The sequence below is a fragment of the Ochotona curzoniae genome, unplaced genomic scaffold (genome assembly GCF_017591425.1).
Source record: "Ochotona curzoniae isolate NIBS_2020 unplaced genomic scaffold, NIBS_Ocur_1.0 contig_4064, whole genome shotgun sequence".
Taxonomy (NCBI): Eukaryota; Metazoa; Chordata; class Mammalia; order Lagomorpha; family Ochotonidae; genus Ochotona; species Ochotona curzoniae.
Genome location: NW_024466107.1, coordinates 8,582,600 through 8,598,427, shown reverse-complemented (window position 1 = coordinate 8,598,427; position 15,828 = coordinate 8,582,600). Strand labels below are relative to the sequence as shown.

General features: G+C 44.4%; 1 protein-coding gene across 1 annotated transcript in view; it reads right to left on the bottom strand.

Annotated features, from left to right (window-relative positions):
* Positions 1-15,828, bottom strand: part of SYCP2L (synaptonemal complex protein 2 like) — a 68,392-nt gene that overhangs the window by 42,541 nt on the left and 10,023 nt on the right. Inside the window, exons 7-12 of the mRNA XM_040983968.1 lie at positions 12,909-12,994; positions 12,706-12,794; positions 10,544-10,578; positions 8,649-8,791; positions 6,661-6,713; positions 6,055-6,100 (exon numbers count right to left, since the gene is read on the bottom strand). Of these exons, the coding sequence (XP_040839902.1) occupies positions 6,055-6,100; positions 6,661-6,713; positions 8,649-8,791; positions 10,544-10,578; positions 12,706-12,794; positions 12,909-12,994 (452 nt within the window). The remainder of the gene's footprint in view (positions 1-6,054; positions 6,101-6,660; positions 6,714-8,648; positions 8,792-10,543; positions 10,579-12,705; positions 12,795-12,908; positions 12,995-15,828) is intronic.

Sequence of the window (15,828 nt, the reverse complement as noted above, 5' to 3'; positions counted from 1 at the left end):
CTCTGAGCCTCCTACACGGATGGCAAGGGCCCACACACGCAGGCTGCCTCCCGCTGCTTTCCCAGACACATCTGCAGGGAGCTGGACCAGAATCAGTGCAGCCAGAACTCAAGCCAGCACTGACACGCAAGGACGGTGCTGCAGGCTTAGGGATAGTCAGTGGCTTAATGCTGCACCACACCACCAGCTCTCTCCCACCCCCCGTTACTTTTCCCAAACAACAAACATGTCCAGATGGACAAGGTTACCAAACGAGGCTATTGCCAAACGTAATTTTCCCACCAAAACACAACCTTGTAGGATTCTGCCATGTTTTCCTGTCTGCTGATTAGGAAGAATGATGAAGCAACTGTGGCAGTTGTTTTACATGTTTTAGCCTTTCTCAAATACTACTACTAAATCAGTTCTTAATCGCAGTTTTGTCTTATTACAGTCATTTTGTCTGCAGTAAGACATATCTCTAACCTTTGGCATTCTTCCTCTGCTTGATCCCGTCTGTTGTTTAGGCTTTCATTACTTGATTGAGATCTCTAGTTCCAAGATTTCAGTCTGGGGTCTTTTCAAACATGTCTTTGTGAAATCTCATTCATATCCTGCATTGTCTGCCTCATTTCAGTGAACTAGCTGTAGCTCTTGAACCTCTGACTAGCCTTAAAGTCACTCTCCTGAAAGTTTTGAATCAAGTATTTACTTACTCAATCTCCTTTTCTTTCTCTTATCACACTTCCTTCACCTCTGTTGATGCTTGCATATCTGATGGATCCATTGTCCCTTTGGCTTTTTTCATATTTTTAATGATTATTTTATGATGCAGTTCCATAGGCTCTGAAACTTCCTGTTCCCTCTCCTTAAAACCTCTTGGCCCCACTGATTTCCCCTATATTGTTACAATAGTATAGTCCTTCATAAACAGTCATAAGTCCATCATTCCACTATTTAAGCATATCCTAACATTGTAGGTATGGGCAATGACAAAGAGTCCAGCATCCAAATGCATATATATATATGCAATATATATGATATATATATACGTAACAGTTTCAATGGAAGTTCATCTAAGATTGATTTGGAAGTAGAAATGCACATTGCATCTTCACATCTACATACCATAGTCTCCATTACACAATTACTATACATCTCCTTAAATGAAAAGTTGTAAAACAAAATCAATAGGGAAAAAAAAATAGAAAATTTACAACATGGAGTTAAATAACATGCTACTGAATGTCCAATGTGTCACTGAAGAAACAAAAAGCAAAAACCTTCTTGAAGAAAATAACGCTACTGTATGACCTATGTGTCACTGAGGAATTTACTAAGGAAAAAAAAAACTTGAAGAAATGAAAACAAAAAAATCAAAACCCAGGAGATGCAGCAAAAACAGTACTAAGATACATATAACATCAGGTGCTTACAAAAAACAAAAGTATCTCAAATAAATGCATCTCAGGGACTTAATAAATGAGAAAATGATAATCACAGCAAAAATAATGGAATTGAAACTAAAAGCTACAAATAGCAACTTTTTAAGAAGATGATCAAAACAAATTCTAAGCCAGACTAGCAAAGGAAAGAGAGAGAAACCAAATAAAATTAGAGCTGAAAATAAAAACATGCTAAGCAACAAGTAAGGTGATCTCTTCTTGATGAAAACAGAATTTTTGATCACTATGTGGTGTCCTTTTTCATCTCTTTATTTTTTTCATGTCAAAGTTTATATTATCTATTATAAGAATGCCTACACCAGGGCCTGGCTTGGTAGTCTAGTATCTATTGTCCTTGCCTTGCACACACTGGGATCCCATAATGGCACTGGTTCATATCCAGGCGGCCCCATTTCTCATCCAGTTCCCTGCTTGTGGCCTTAGAAAGTAGTTGAGGATGGCCCAAAGCCTGGGGACCCTGCACCTGCTTGAGAAACCGGGAAGAAGCTCCTGGCTCCTGTCTTCAGATATTCACAGCTCTGACCATTGCGGCCACTTGGGGAGTGAATCAGCAGATGGAAGATCTTTCTCTGTTTCTCCTCCTCTCTGTAAATATGCCTTTCTAATGAAAATAAATCTTTAAAAAAAATCAAGAAAAAGAAAAATTGCTACATCAACTCATTTTTCTATTAGCCTGGAGTATCTTTTTCTTTCACTTTGTTTCTGCCTTTGTTAGTGAGATGTTTCTTTTGACTTATTTTGAGTAGAACCTGTAAGATGCCAAGTTGGTACCATTTCCCTGTGGGACCAGTGTGATGTGTTCAGTCTTGGCTCAGCAAGTGCACAGCTGTTGTTCCTCCAGTTCCACAGCCCTTTCCTCAGAACACAAAATCACACTCCATGTGGCTCTGGTGTCTGAGCCATGAAATCCACCCTGTTCCTGTACCTTCTTGCCTGGGTTCTGCCACTCTGCTTCTGCTTGTGGTCAGATCAAGCAAAGCAGCAGGATGGGCAGTTCAATGCCTGAGTTCTCCTCTTGAGTTTCTGGTGAACTTGCCTTCCGACTGGCCACCAGTGGAGCTCCAATTGCTGGTGCCGACCACTGCTCCATTGTCTCTGCTGCTTCCCCATGTCCACAGGTCTCCAGGTGTCTCTCTGCCATTGGCCTCTCTTATTATCCAGGATTGTGGCCTATCTTCTTTACCCTGGCTACTGATCCTCCATCTGTTTAAACATGTCCTTACCCTATTCTGCCTTCTTGTTTCTCTATCTCTTTGATTACTAAAAGGTATCTGTTTCTTGCAGATGCATCCTTGGGTACCAGTTGATTGATTTTTCAGTTCCAGCTGGATGCTGAGGTATGGATTCCCCTAACTCCTTCCACTGTCATCAACAGCTACGGGGCCATGGGGTACTCACATCAGTTCCAGCGTGTGGGTAGGCCCCAGTGGTGGCCTGGGGTTGCAGGAGGGTTAGCCAAAAGTCCTCAAGGACTGTATGGCTCCTTGTACCAATCAAAGCACTGGAGGGTGGAGAACAGTCACAGCAGTGCGTGGCCCAAGTTCAATAGGGAAGCAGACTTCCACACAGTGCCATGTGCCACCGCAGGGGGAAGGAGTGTGTGCAGGTGGAATGGACCCCCAATTCTGCTTGGGCAGGTGGTCTTACCTTGAAGGTCTTGGGAGTTCATCCCCCTGTTGTTCTCAGATACATGTCCCTGGTAGCATAGCACACTTTGTGAGCTGGAGTCTAGGGGATCACCGTTTGCGCTACTGGATCTGGCTGCATTTTGGAGGTTACAGTCCTTTATGCTATTTTGCTGGGAGGTCTGTGCAGCCCAGGCTCAAGGATTTGCCAGGGCCTTTACCCTCCTAGAGTGCCAAGAACTCCGTTAGTGATGTCCTTCTATAAGATAATACGAAACTGTGTCTCGAGAGCAGAGGGAGACGCAGTTCCTTCTCTAGGGCAGAGCTCCCATGTGGCTCTGCTGGCAGGACTTGGCATGTGTGACTGCAGATCCCTCCTCTGGCTAGGACTGCTGGGGCTCTCAGGGGCTCTCCTAGTTGCCCTCTCCCCTACGGGGTGTCTCTCTGGCCAGGTAGATATTCCCTTTGGAGTCACAGCAGCTGATGGCTTTTGCTCCTCTTTCTGCTGTGGATTCTTTGTCAACTGAGTGTCTCCATGTCTCCTCCATGAGTTCCAGGGCCCTGCCTCAGGCACCCACAATGACAAGTGGCAGTTTACTGGTGCTTTTGGGTCTTGCCATGAAGGTGATAACAAATGGGGTCCCTAGGACCCCATCCTGGAGTCTCTCTTGCACCTGGAAAAACTTGTGGCAGAGTAAGTTAAATCACTAGTTGGGACCCCAGCATCCCATTCAGAGTGCTTGATTGCTCCACTTCCAATCCAGCTTCCTGCTGTTGAAAGCAGACAAAAGCCTTGGGCCTGGGCCCCTGTTAGCTACACGGGAGACCAGAATGGAACTGCTGACTCCCGACTGCAGCCTAGCCCAGCCCTGGCTGTTGTGGCCCTTTGGGAGGTGAATCAGCAGATGAGACACAGAAAGCGTGTGTGTGGAGTGGAGGGAGACAGCAGGTGTCTCCCTCTCCGTGCCTTTCAAATACAGGAAATTTCCTTTCGAAAAAGAAGACGTGGACAGCAGCCTGCAGCACATCACTTCACGCCTAGAAGAGGATGTACTGCTGGTCTGGCAATTCTTTTCACTTGAGGTAGGATTTGGCTTTTTGCAGATTTTGTCGAAGAGTGGATGTATTCAGTACATCAGGTGCCCGTCCATCTTTACAACCTCATTCCTGAGCCCCAGGGACTTCAGCTGAGCCATGCTGCCTGCATGCCCACCACTTGGTACTCATGATGATTCCAAGGGTACGAGGATGTGGAAACAGTCAACATCTCCTCTGCCTCCCAAGGCCCCGCGGGTACTTCTCCATATGCAGCGCCAACACAGCGCCTCTACTGCCCCCCAGACAAACCTCAAGAAGCGTTTAACAGCTGCCCTTCGGTAGCCCGCAGGGATTGGTTCCTATGTCCCTTCAGACACTGGAATCTGCGGACACCGAAGTTCCTTAAATAAAACGGCATTGGAATTGTCATTGCGGCACGGTGGGCAAAGCTGCCGTCTGTGATGCTGCCATCCCCATGGGCATCAGTTTGTCCCGGCTACTCCACTTCTGACCCAGCTCCCTGCTAATGGCACGGGGAAAGTAGCAGTGGGTGACCCACCCAAATGGGAGAGTTCTCTCCTCTCCTGACTTCAGCCTTGCCCAACTCTAGCCACTGAGGCCACTGCGACCATCTGGGAAGTGAATCTGCTGATGAAGATTTATCTCAGTCTCTCCCTTTCTCGATGCACCTTTAAAATAAATAAGCTATATATATAATATATATAAACTATATAACTATATAGTTATATAACCCTCTATATCTTTATATAACCCTCTATCATACTTTAAGCCATCTCTAGATTACTTATAGTTCCTATGATCATGTAAACACTAAGGAAATACGGTATTTTTAAGAAAACAATGATAAGTCAAAAATCAGTACACACTCAACCCAGATGCAACCGCCATTGGTCTAACTACATAGGACATGTCAGCAACAATCTAACATTCCATCCGCAGTAGGCTGAACCCGTGGCTGCGAGCCTGCAGACAGAGAGGGCTGACAACGTACAGCTTTTGTGCCCACCTATGGGACACAGACTACAGACTCACTACTCTCCCAGCGGACAGTACTTCCTGAACATGGGTGCCACCATGGGAGCCTAGTTTTTAATAGCCACAGAGTTAGACGAAGGTATTAACCCACCATACATGTTCTAGACCCTAGGAGAAGGTGAAGTGTAAGGGCCCTGATAGAAGCTGTTGGAAATTGCAAAGAAAATCCACAAAGAGCAGTATTCTCACAGTAACCTGAGGGGAAATAACAGACAGACAGACTTTGGGTGCAGGACTGAGACTCCAAGAATGTGCTCTAGAGAGAAGGAATGTGCCAGCAAGTCTGGGTCTACGGTCCCAGAAAGGCTCGCTGGACCCAAATCAAGGACACGGTGCATGCGAACACCCAAAGGCTGGGCCAAGGGACCAAAACCTCAGGTCTCACCCTGACACTGAGATGATGGGTTCATGAGCATTCTGACAGGAAGGACCCTTGTGTTTGTCCAGAAACCAAAGAGGAGGGTGAAAAGAATCTGATCTTACAAAGGAAGGATAAAAGTGCATCCTTTGTCAGGTGTCTGCACTTGCAAGGCCTGAACTCTACGAAGACAGAGAGAAAGGAATGAGGGTGGCCCCTGTTGTTGGAGAAAGAAGAGCAAAGCTCAACTGGAAGAGGCAAGGGAACCACCTCTTGCTTCCGGTATAATCTTTCCCTTGAGGAGGGTAAAATGAAACAAGCAGCTGGCTTCATGGGTGCATTATGCTCTCCCCCACAAATCCCCCTTTCTGTCAGGAGTAACCATGGAGCCTTTAAGCATGGTCTCAGAGTTGAAGCTACTTGGAGATGTTAGTATTCTTTTCAAAAAGGCTCTTGAGAATGACAGCAAAATTGAACGTAACTGGGTTTCTCCACCCAGCACCCTCCCAACCCCCAGGCAGGACAAACCTACCTCACGTCCATCAGCGAACGCGGCAATACATGGAAATGAATAAACCCTGAAAGAGAACGTCACGGTTACAACGCGAGACTTGGATTATCCCAGCCACAAGCCACACACAGAAGAACATTAATAACTAGGATACGCTGTTGAGTTTCTTGGTACAGTGTGGGGGGTTGAAATGTACACATGGGATGCATCTACAGTTTTTAAATGTCCACCTGGCAGCCTCTGGATCACATTTTGTGATGCTCTGTATCTCAACCAATGCACTTGGCAGAATTCCCAAAGAAAGAAGCTAGCAAATATTTTCATACCAGAAACTCAACTGTTTATAACACGCTTATCTCTGATGACCTCATGTGTGTAACAACCACTCCTCTTAAAAATCTACGGACTTGCTGCAGAATTCTGTATCAGAAATGTTCCAGATCAAACAAGTGTGCTAAAGGCTAACAGAGCTCATTTTCAAAGACACTCAAATGAACCTACTCAGTGGACAGCTCCGTGGTGCTCAAATGCCAGCTCTGTGAAACAGATCCCAGACAAGCTTTAAGCACAGCAGTCATCGTCAGGACCCCAAGAAGCAGGCGAACCATGCTCAAGAAGCTGTCTTACCTCTTTTGGTCACCAAGTCTGTCATTTAGGAGATTGAGAAAACAACGAATATCCTACAAAACAAGTCAAAGGCTTTCATTTTTTAAAAAAACAAATGTCTTATTTAATACTACCCTGACGAGCACATACAGATCAGTATGGGCTCCTGCCCAACTACATTGGGTAACATCATGGCGCTGCATAAGGGTTTGGGATTATGTTAACTTTGCCACGAGAAAGAGGCTCAGGCTCTTTCTCCACAGACTCCCTTCCCCTGACTGTGAGGGTGACGGCTGAGCAATACTCGGGAGTTCCAGAAGCTATTTGCACATTTGTATTTCACGGAGCCAGAAGCAGCAAGAAGAGAATCACCACTTCCTGCCGCATACCAACAGGGCGAGCCTTTCAAGGATGAGTAGCCCAACTAAGAGCTGGGTGGCTCCAGGGGAGACAATTTCGGAAGCTACATAATTAACGGATCCCGTATTTTCTTCACTTTCACAGCAAACGTGCCAGTGAAACAGAAGAAATTCATGCCAGAAGCCCACGGGAGCGCAGGAGCTTTCTATTTCTCTAAATCGGGTAGCTGGAACTCAAAGGCAAGCTTGGGATTGCCCTGATGTGACGTCAACATCTCCACCTAGACCACAGGGGATCCTGGCAATGGGCTCAGAGCCTGAGAAAATAAAAACATTTAGACGTTAGAAAATCCCGAGGCCCAGAGTGATGGCTCAGGGGCTAAAACTTGACCTTCTGAGCACAGGGATCCGATAGGAGCGCTGGTTCATGAGCCACATATTCCACTTTCCTCCCATCCAGCTCTCTGCCTGTGGCCTGAAAAGCAGTGGAGGATGACCCGAAACCTTGGGACCTGCATCCACACTGGAGACCCGGAAGAAGCTCCTGGCTTCTGACTTCGGATCGGCTCAACTCCAGCCATTGTGGCCACCTGGGGACTGAGCCATCAGATGGAAGATCTTTCTGTCTCTCCACTCCTCCGTTAACTCTGACGAGCATTTCCATTAAAAATAAATAAATCTTAAAAGAGAAAACTCTGGTTGCGTAGCTTTTGCCCAGAAGGATGCTTGTAGCCTAGGTGCTGTTACTAAGGTTTTGCCTTATACTAAAAGCAGCAGCTTTGCGAGTTATTGTTTTTTGTTTGTTTAAGAGGAGAGGATATGTTTTAGCCATGTGAGACTGAAGACAGATACACACAAAAGCCATAAGCTACTTCTGTGCCACTCAAAGGCAAAATCAAGGTGAGCCAGAAGTATAGGGAAGACTCTGAAAATAACGCTTCCTCTACATACAGATGGTGGGTGGACAGCTCAACAACCACCACCCCACATGACTTAGGCACCAGAGCTAGCCCCACCCATGGGAACCTGTCACTACTTCTCCAGCTCCCCATCCCCCTGCAAGTCCATTTACTATTTTTATTTATTTATTTATTTTAATTGGAAGGGTAGATATACAGAGAGAAGCTACAGAAAGATCTTCCATCCAGTGATTCACCCACCAAGTGGCCCCAATGGCCGGAGCTGAGTCAATCAAAAGCCAAGAGCTAGGAGTTTCCGCCAGGTTTCCCACATTAGTGGAGGGTCCCAAGGCTTTGGGCCGTCCTCCACTGCTTTCCCAGGCCACAAGCAGGAAGCTGGATGGGAAGTGGAGTAGCTGGGACATGAACTGGCGCCTATATGGGACCCCAGGGCATGCAAGGCAAGGATTTAACTACTAGGTTACCGCACTGGGTCCTGCATGTCCATTTACAATTGCTCTCCTCATTCAAAACAAAACTTTCTTTGCTTGATCCATGAAATTCACTTGTCTGTAGTCTGTACCATCCCTGTTTGTACTGATGGATCCCTTTCCTTGGAAAACATGGAGTTTAACAATTTCAAGTGAAATCGTATAAACGGAAGAAAAAAAAATCCCTCCCTAAGCCCAACTCATTGCCAGGAACTGAGGGGAGACTCCGCAACTGTTTCCTCTTAGGGCAGAACTCTCACCGTCTCGAATTCTCGATCCTTAATGTCTTTGAAAGCTTCTGCAATGGCGTTATCCTCAAACCACTGCTTGGCAAGCTCCTCCCTTGTGGTTCTGGTTGTTAACCTACACAAGGTTTCGGAAGCTGCCACCTGCTGGTCGTAATCTGGAAATGAACATACAGCGGACGCGGGTCACTCTGGACAAAAGACACCAGAAAGCAGTCCCAGAGGCGGGGCTTGCTCTGACAAGTCCCCCTGCAACTGATAAATCCTGGGAGAGAAATCTAAAAGATGTCAACAACATATAAATGAATATTTATGGGCTTATTTTAGATACGTTTAAAATTTTCAAGGAAAGGGCTGGCACAATGGCAACACTGGTTAATCCTCTGCCTGCTGCCACTGGCATCCCACATGGGCACTGATTCATTTCCTGGCTGTTCCACTTCCCATCCAGCTTCCTGTTTACGGCCTGGGAAAGCAGTGAAGGATGGCCCAATCCTTGGGACCCTGCACCCATGTGGGAGACCTGGAAGTCCTTCCTGGCTCCTGACTCAAGATCAGCTCAGCTCCAGCTGTTGCAACAAGAGGATGGAAGATCTATCTTTCCTTCTCTCTATGAAAATCTGCCTTTATTTATTTATTTATTTATTTGCAAAGTCAGATAAATAGAGGAAGAGAGACAGAGAGGATCTTCCGTCCAATGATTCACTCCCCAAGTGACAGCAATGGCGGGTGCTGTGCCAATCTGAAGCCAGGAGCCAGGAACTTCTTCTGGGTCTCCAGAAGAAAATGTCCTTGATTGCTTTCCCAGGTCACAAGCAGGGAGCTGGATGGGAAGCAGGGCTGCTGGTATTAGAACCGGTGTACATATGGGATCCTGGTGCGCTCAAGGCGAGGACTTTACCCACTAGGCCATGGTGCCAGGTGCAAAATCTGCCTTTTAAATTAAAAAATAATAAATTTTTTAATTCAAAGGAAGTTCATCAAAATATCCATAAAAATATTTGTTTTAAAAATAAAATTCTAAGCTAACTTACGACACAACGAACTCTAAAACTACATAGAGCAAAATACTTTCCATAGGACAGTACTTATATACATTAAGGGCCAAGGCATCTGGCCTGGTTAAGTCACCATTGGGATACCCATATCTGATTTGTAATGTCTATGTTTGTATTCCAACTCTGCTTCCGTTCCAACTTCCTACTAACGCAACCCTGGGAGGCAGGAGGTGACGGTTCAAGGGACCGGGTCCCCGCCACGCACACAGGAGACCCGAACCAGGTCCCCGCCACGCACACAGGAGACCCGAACCAGGTCCCCACCATGCACACAGGAGACCCGAACCAGGTCCCCACCATGCACACAGCAGACCCGAACCAGTCCCCCACTACGCATGGAGACCCGGACTGGGTTTCTGTTTCCCAGCTCTGGCAGAGGTGGGCACTTGAGGACTAAACTAGTGGATGGGAGCTCTGTCTCTCAAGCATTTTTTAAAATTATGTTTTTAACTAATTTTTAAAATTTATATTTAGAAACTAAAATGTTCAGCGCTTATGAAAATAGGAAACTTAGAAACTATGGAAACTGTGAGTCGAGGAGGAACGAAAAGGACTGGGAACAAGGACGCAGGACATTCTTCTGCATTCTGACTCCATTGGTTTTCAAAAAGAGTATTTACGGTAAATGTGCCAACATACTAAAATTTAACAAAGTTGCATGGTGAATAAATATGCAATTCCTATTCTTTCTAGTGTTCAGTCTGTACATCTCAAAATAAATTAAAAATCAAATCTTAATACCTCTTTCCAGAGTTTGACCATGATTTATCCTTCCCTCTGCCTGGGTCCCAAATGCTTAGAAAATCCCTTCCAGGGCCCAATGTTTAATATAGTAAATATTTACATTCTTACCACCCACGGTCATGATGGTCCTTGCAAAGTCTTTCCTGAAACATTTAAATAAAGCACATTTACTGACAGGTACAGCAAGTGTATTATGCTGACAATGTTTTTAAAATCAATCTGTATATTTGAAATGACTTCAAATTTAGCATCCCTCACTGACTGTAACATTAAAACTGTAGCGGACACAGTCTCTCACTGAATGAGGTTACTCCTAAAAGTTGGTGGAAAACAGAATTAAAGGATAGGTTTACTTTGCTGCTAAAAGACATCCTTGCATATGGGAAGTTGCTTAAAAAGTTCACCAGAAGCGGGGCTGGCATTGTGACACAGCAGGAAAGCAAAATTCCAGCCCTGGTCATTGCAAACTTTGAGAAGTAAACCAGCAGATGGAGCACTGATTAATCTGTCAAAAAAAAAATTTTTTTTTAAAGTTTGCAAAAAAGTGCCTGTTACGAAAATCTGTGAAAACGGTGCTGTGGTACTGTGGGTGAAGACCGTTGCCAGCAGTGTAGCATCCATATGGGTACCCGTTCATGTCTCAGTTGCTCCACTTCACCTCCAGCTCCCTACTGATCGTCTGGGGAAAGTAGCAGAAGATGACTCAAATGCCTGGGCCCCTGCTATGTATGTGGGAGATCTGGAAGAAGCTTCTGGTTCTTGGCTTCAGCCTGGCCCAGCCCGAGCTGTTGTGGCCATGTGGGAAGAGAAATCAGTGGAAGGAAGAGGGGTGTGTGTGTGTGTGTGTGTGTGTGTGTGTGTGTGTGTTTCTTTCTTTCTATGTAACTCTCTCCAATAAGCAAATTAATCTCTAAGAAAATTCATGCATCGAATTTCCAGATTTTCACAACAAAACACATTCTATTTTTAAATGCTTTTCCACACGCTTTTACAGTACCTGTATATAATCAAGAGTTTCAAGTAAAGTTTAATAAATATGACACTAATCTTTCTTCCATGTCTACAGTAACTCCCATTTTAAAGAAGAGATTTATTATAAAATCTTGTGATTGCCCACTCTCATAAGTGGATTGATCTGTTGCTACTCAACAAACAGCCTTAAAACAGCACCACTACATTTTACACTTGCAGATCTCACTTATGCCTGAAAGTCCAGAACATTCCAGACTTTCCTGAACACACAGATAAGAAGGCAGCATGACCATAGGATGGTGATTTGAAAATTGAGGAGAAAACATCGGATCAGCCTCTCTTCCAATCTCAATACATTAAATCTCAGTACATCAATATTAACTCTAAACACATTAAAGATAGTGATTTCACTGTCTCAAATGAAAAAAAAAAGGTGTTTTTGTTTGCTTGTTGAGTTTTTTAGGAGAAGTCCAGTATAGAAATAATGAGTCATATGATCAAACAGGATATCAATGCATTGATGATCATTGGTCACCACCGTTACACTATGGAAAACTCACCAGTAACAGCAGCCCAGCCAATGAATGTTGGACTACCACTGTCAGCCATTTAAAATCACATTTCAAAATGTTGTGCTAAATTTGCTCTTTCTGCAGTCACGCATGACATCCTTCCTTCCAAATTTCTCGCTGCAATGACTATGCAGGCATAACCAGGTCACCCAAAATTCCACCACTTGCACAGCAATGCAAACTCCACGGCCTGTTGGTGTGGTGAACAGCTGGTAACCTGAGTCCGTGCTCTCCGCAAAGCATCATGCTGGCCACTGCAAGACCGTCTCACTTGACCTTTACAAGAACTTCGCTGAGAAGTTACTGCCAGCCCCAGTCTACAGTAAGCAGCTTGAAAGACAATGTTCACGCTGCACTCCACCCACGGAAGTGGCCAAGGGAGGATTGGAAGGCAAGTAGTCCGACCCCAGACTTGCACTGTCAGCATTCTTCCCAGGCACTGAATGAGCTCACACACACAACAGGAAAAAAATAATGGATGGTCTAATAAAGCATTTCACCTTTGCCTTTTAAGACCAATCCAAACAACCCATACAAAAACAAGAACACAGCCAGTCTGCCCCTTCCTCGGTCCTCCCACGTTATCCGGCACACATGGCAGGTGCACAAAGCCTTCGCTGAAGCCATGAATGACTGCACCCCTCCGTGAGGAGAAAGGCTAAACTAGCACCACCATCAGAGATCTACTCTCAACAACACCACGTACTCGAGGCTAAGGCCACTTACATAAGATGACATATGCTTTCTGATAAGGGGAGGCTTTTTCTCTCTTCCCGAGGTACAGCTTGCAAAATGAAGTTCAAAGTCCTCACGGCCTTCTCAGAATTGGGGAAGGCATTCACAGGAAAGAAAGAAAACAGAGACCCATGCGTAAGTTTCTTGGAAGCCTGCTGGAGCACTTGTTATCCAGTTTCTTATTTGCAACTCACCTCCTGCTGAAGCGAATGGCTGATCCTCGTTTCTGTCACCAGGAATCCTAAACTGAGGATGAAGGAATCCAACATTTGCAATTTCCCTGAAAGCATATTTGACAAAAATCAAATGTGTGCCAAAAAGAATTAGGGGAGCTAATGGTGTCCTACAGCACTTGGTCTCAACTCCTTCCTGTTGCCCTCCACGGAGAAGAAGAGGCACCAGGAAAGCAGCAGAGACCAAAGCAGGTGAGGCAGCAGCAATAACAGAAACAGCACACCACAGCAGCTGCAGCAGGAGCAGGAAGAGAAGCCGCAGCACAAACAACAGGAGGATGGCGGCAGCAGAGCCGGCACACGCAGCAGCAGCTTACAGAGAAGCAGGAAACGCCACAGCAAACTCTGCAGGTGCAGCCTCAGTACAAAACAGCAGAACAGATACAGTGGAAAGAATGGCAGGGGAAAAATAAGAAGCCAACAAAGACAAAGGAAATGACTCCCAAATGACACGGAAGGGCATATCTGTAAAAGCCATGGAATGATGTGGTCTGGCCATGAGACAAGATCAAGTTTATGTTACACACACCACCAGCAGGTGTTGTGGTACAGGAATTAAGTCCCGGCACCTCAGGTCCATATTGGGATGCCTGTTGGAGTCCAGCCACTCTGCTCCCAATCCAGCTCCATGCTAACAGCCCCAGCAGCTGAGACCATGGAGAGCGAACCAGCAGATGGAAGAGGTGTCACTCTGCCTTTCAAATAAACAAACCTCTTGGGTGAGCACTGGCACAGTGAGTTACATAGTCCCTTGTGATACGAGCATTCATAACAGCTTGCCAGTTCTAGTCCTGTTTTGCCTCTGATCCAGCTCCCTGCTAACATACCTTGGAAGACAACAGAGGATGGCCCAAGTACTTGAGACCCTGCTACCCGTGTGGGGAGCAGGAAGAAATCCCAGACTTCCGGCTTTAGCCTGGCCCAAACATAGCTGTTGTAGTCATTTCTGGACATGGAAAATCAATTGCTCTCTCTCCCGTCTGGCGTAACTCTACCACTCAAATTTAAAAGTTCCGGGCCACATGTGTATGAATCATGCAGAAATCCACAAAGGAAAACGGAATGAGCAATATGACTCTTTCCTGTGATCATACCTAAAGCAAAACTGATTTCTGCACCAACTAAGAATGTGCAGCTCCTTGTACAGTTTCATCATTATTATTATTATCATCATCATTTTCTGATACAGTTCCATAGGCCCTGGGATTTCCCTTACTCCCTCCCCAAATTCCTTCCTCCCACAAGTTCCCTATGTTATTACTACAGCATAGTTCCTCATAAACAGTCATATGTCCATCATTGTGGGCATGGACAATAGCAGAGAGTGCAGCTTCCTATTGTCAAGATATAGTTGACAGCCTCATTGGGATTCCATCTTTGTCTGGAAGTAGAGATGCACACTGCACTGTATCCTCACATCTGGGTATGACAGTCTCCATTACAGTTACTATACATCTGCTTAAATGAAAAGCTACAATATCAACAGCAAGAAAAATAGAAATTTACAATGCCATGAAGTTAAATAACATGCTACTGAATGACTAATGTGTTGCTGAAGAAATGAAAAAGAAAATCAAGAATATTCTTTAAGAAAATGATGCTATCGTATGATCTATGAGTCAGTGAAGAATTTAATGAGGGGAAAAAATGTTTTGAAGAGATGGAAGTAAAAAAAAAAATCAAAATTCATGAGATATAGTTTCCACTAATCTTTGTTGGTGAAATGTGTATTACATAGGCAACAAATACATGGGTTTTGCTTTTTAATCCAGTCTACTAATCTATGATGTTTGATTCATGAGTTTAAGCTGTTTACATTCAGGGTTAATATGAATGGATGGTAATTTGGTCCTATCATTTTAGCAATGGGCTATTCACTGATTTAGTCTTCTGTTATTTTACTGGGATGTTCTTCACATTTGCCTTTGGTTTTCATGGGTGCTATTCCTCTTCTCTGTCAAGAGAACATCTTGAAGTGTCCTTTGTAGGGCAGGTTTGGAAGAGGCAAATTCTTTTTACTTTTCTTTGCTCTGGAAGAACTGTATTTCATTTTCAAAGACAACGGAAAGTTTTGTTGGGTACGTTATCCTGAGTTGATCATTTTTTTTCTTTTAAAGTCTGGAATATGTCACTCCATTCTTTTCTGGCCTGCAGAGTTTCCTGTGAGAGATCTCCTGTGAGTTTAATTGGCCTTCCTTTATATGTCAATTAAATTTTTCATGTGCACATTTCAGGGTCTTTTCCTTATGTTTGCTTGAAGAGAGCTTGATTATAATGTGTCAAGGTGAAGATCACTTTTGGTCAAGCCTGTTGGGAGTTCTGTGCCCCTCCTGGATGTTGTTTCCCAATTCTTTCTCTAGATTAGGGAAATTTTCCCTTATTATTTCATTAAATGCATTTTTAAACCTAGATTCTCTGGGACTCCCATAACTCTTATATTTGACGTTTTAATAGTGTCTTTCAGTTCTTAAATATTTTCTTAGCTTGACCCAGCTCTGCTTCCAGCTTTTTGCTTGCTTCCCCCTAATGACAGGAAAAACCTTCTAATTTTGAGATTTTTTCTTCTGCCTCCTTCATTCTATTTTGGAGACTCTCCACTGTACTTTTAATTCGCTCCACTGTATTTTTCGTTTCTGATATCAGCTTTCATTTGATTCATTTCCAGTGTGTGACATATTCCTTAAATTCCTTAAACTATTAAAGTATTACATGTTTCTTGTTGTTAAGCTTTGTAACAAATGTTTTGAATTTTGTATTCCCCATTTTCTCGATGTCTTCCTCAGTGAACTCTGAGATTGGCTAAGGCTTTTGCTCCTTTGCAGGAAAGTCTTCAGTAACATTCATTGTGACTGTGGCTCCTCTTTTGCTCTCGGTCATTGTA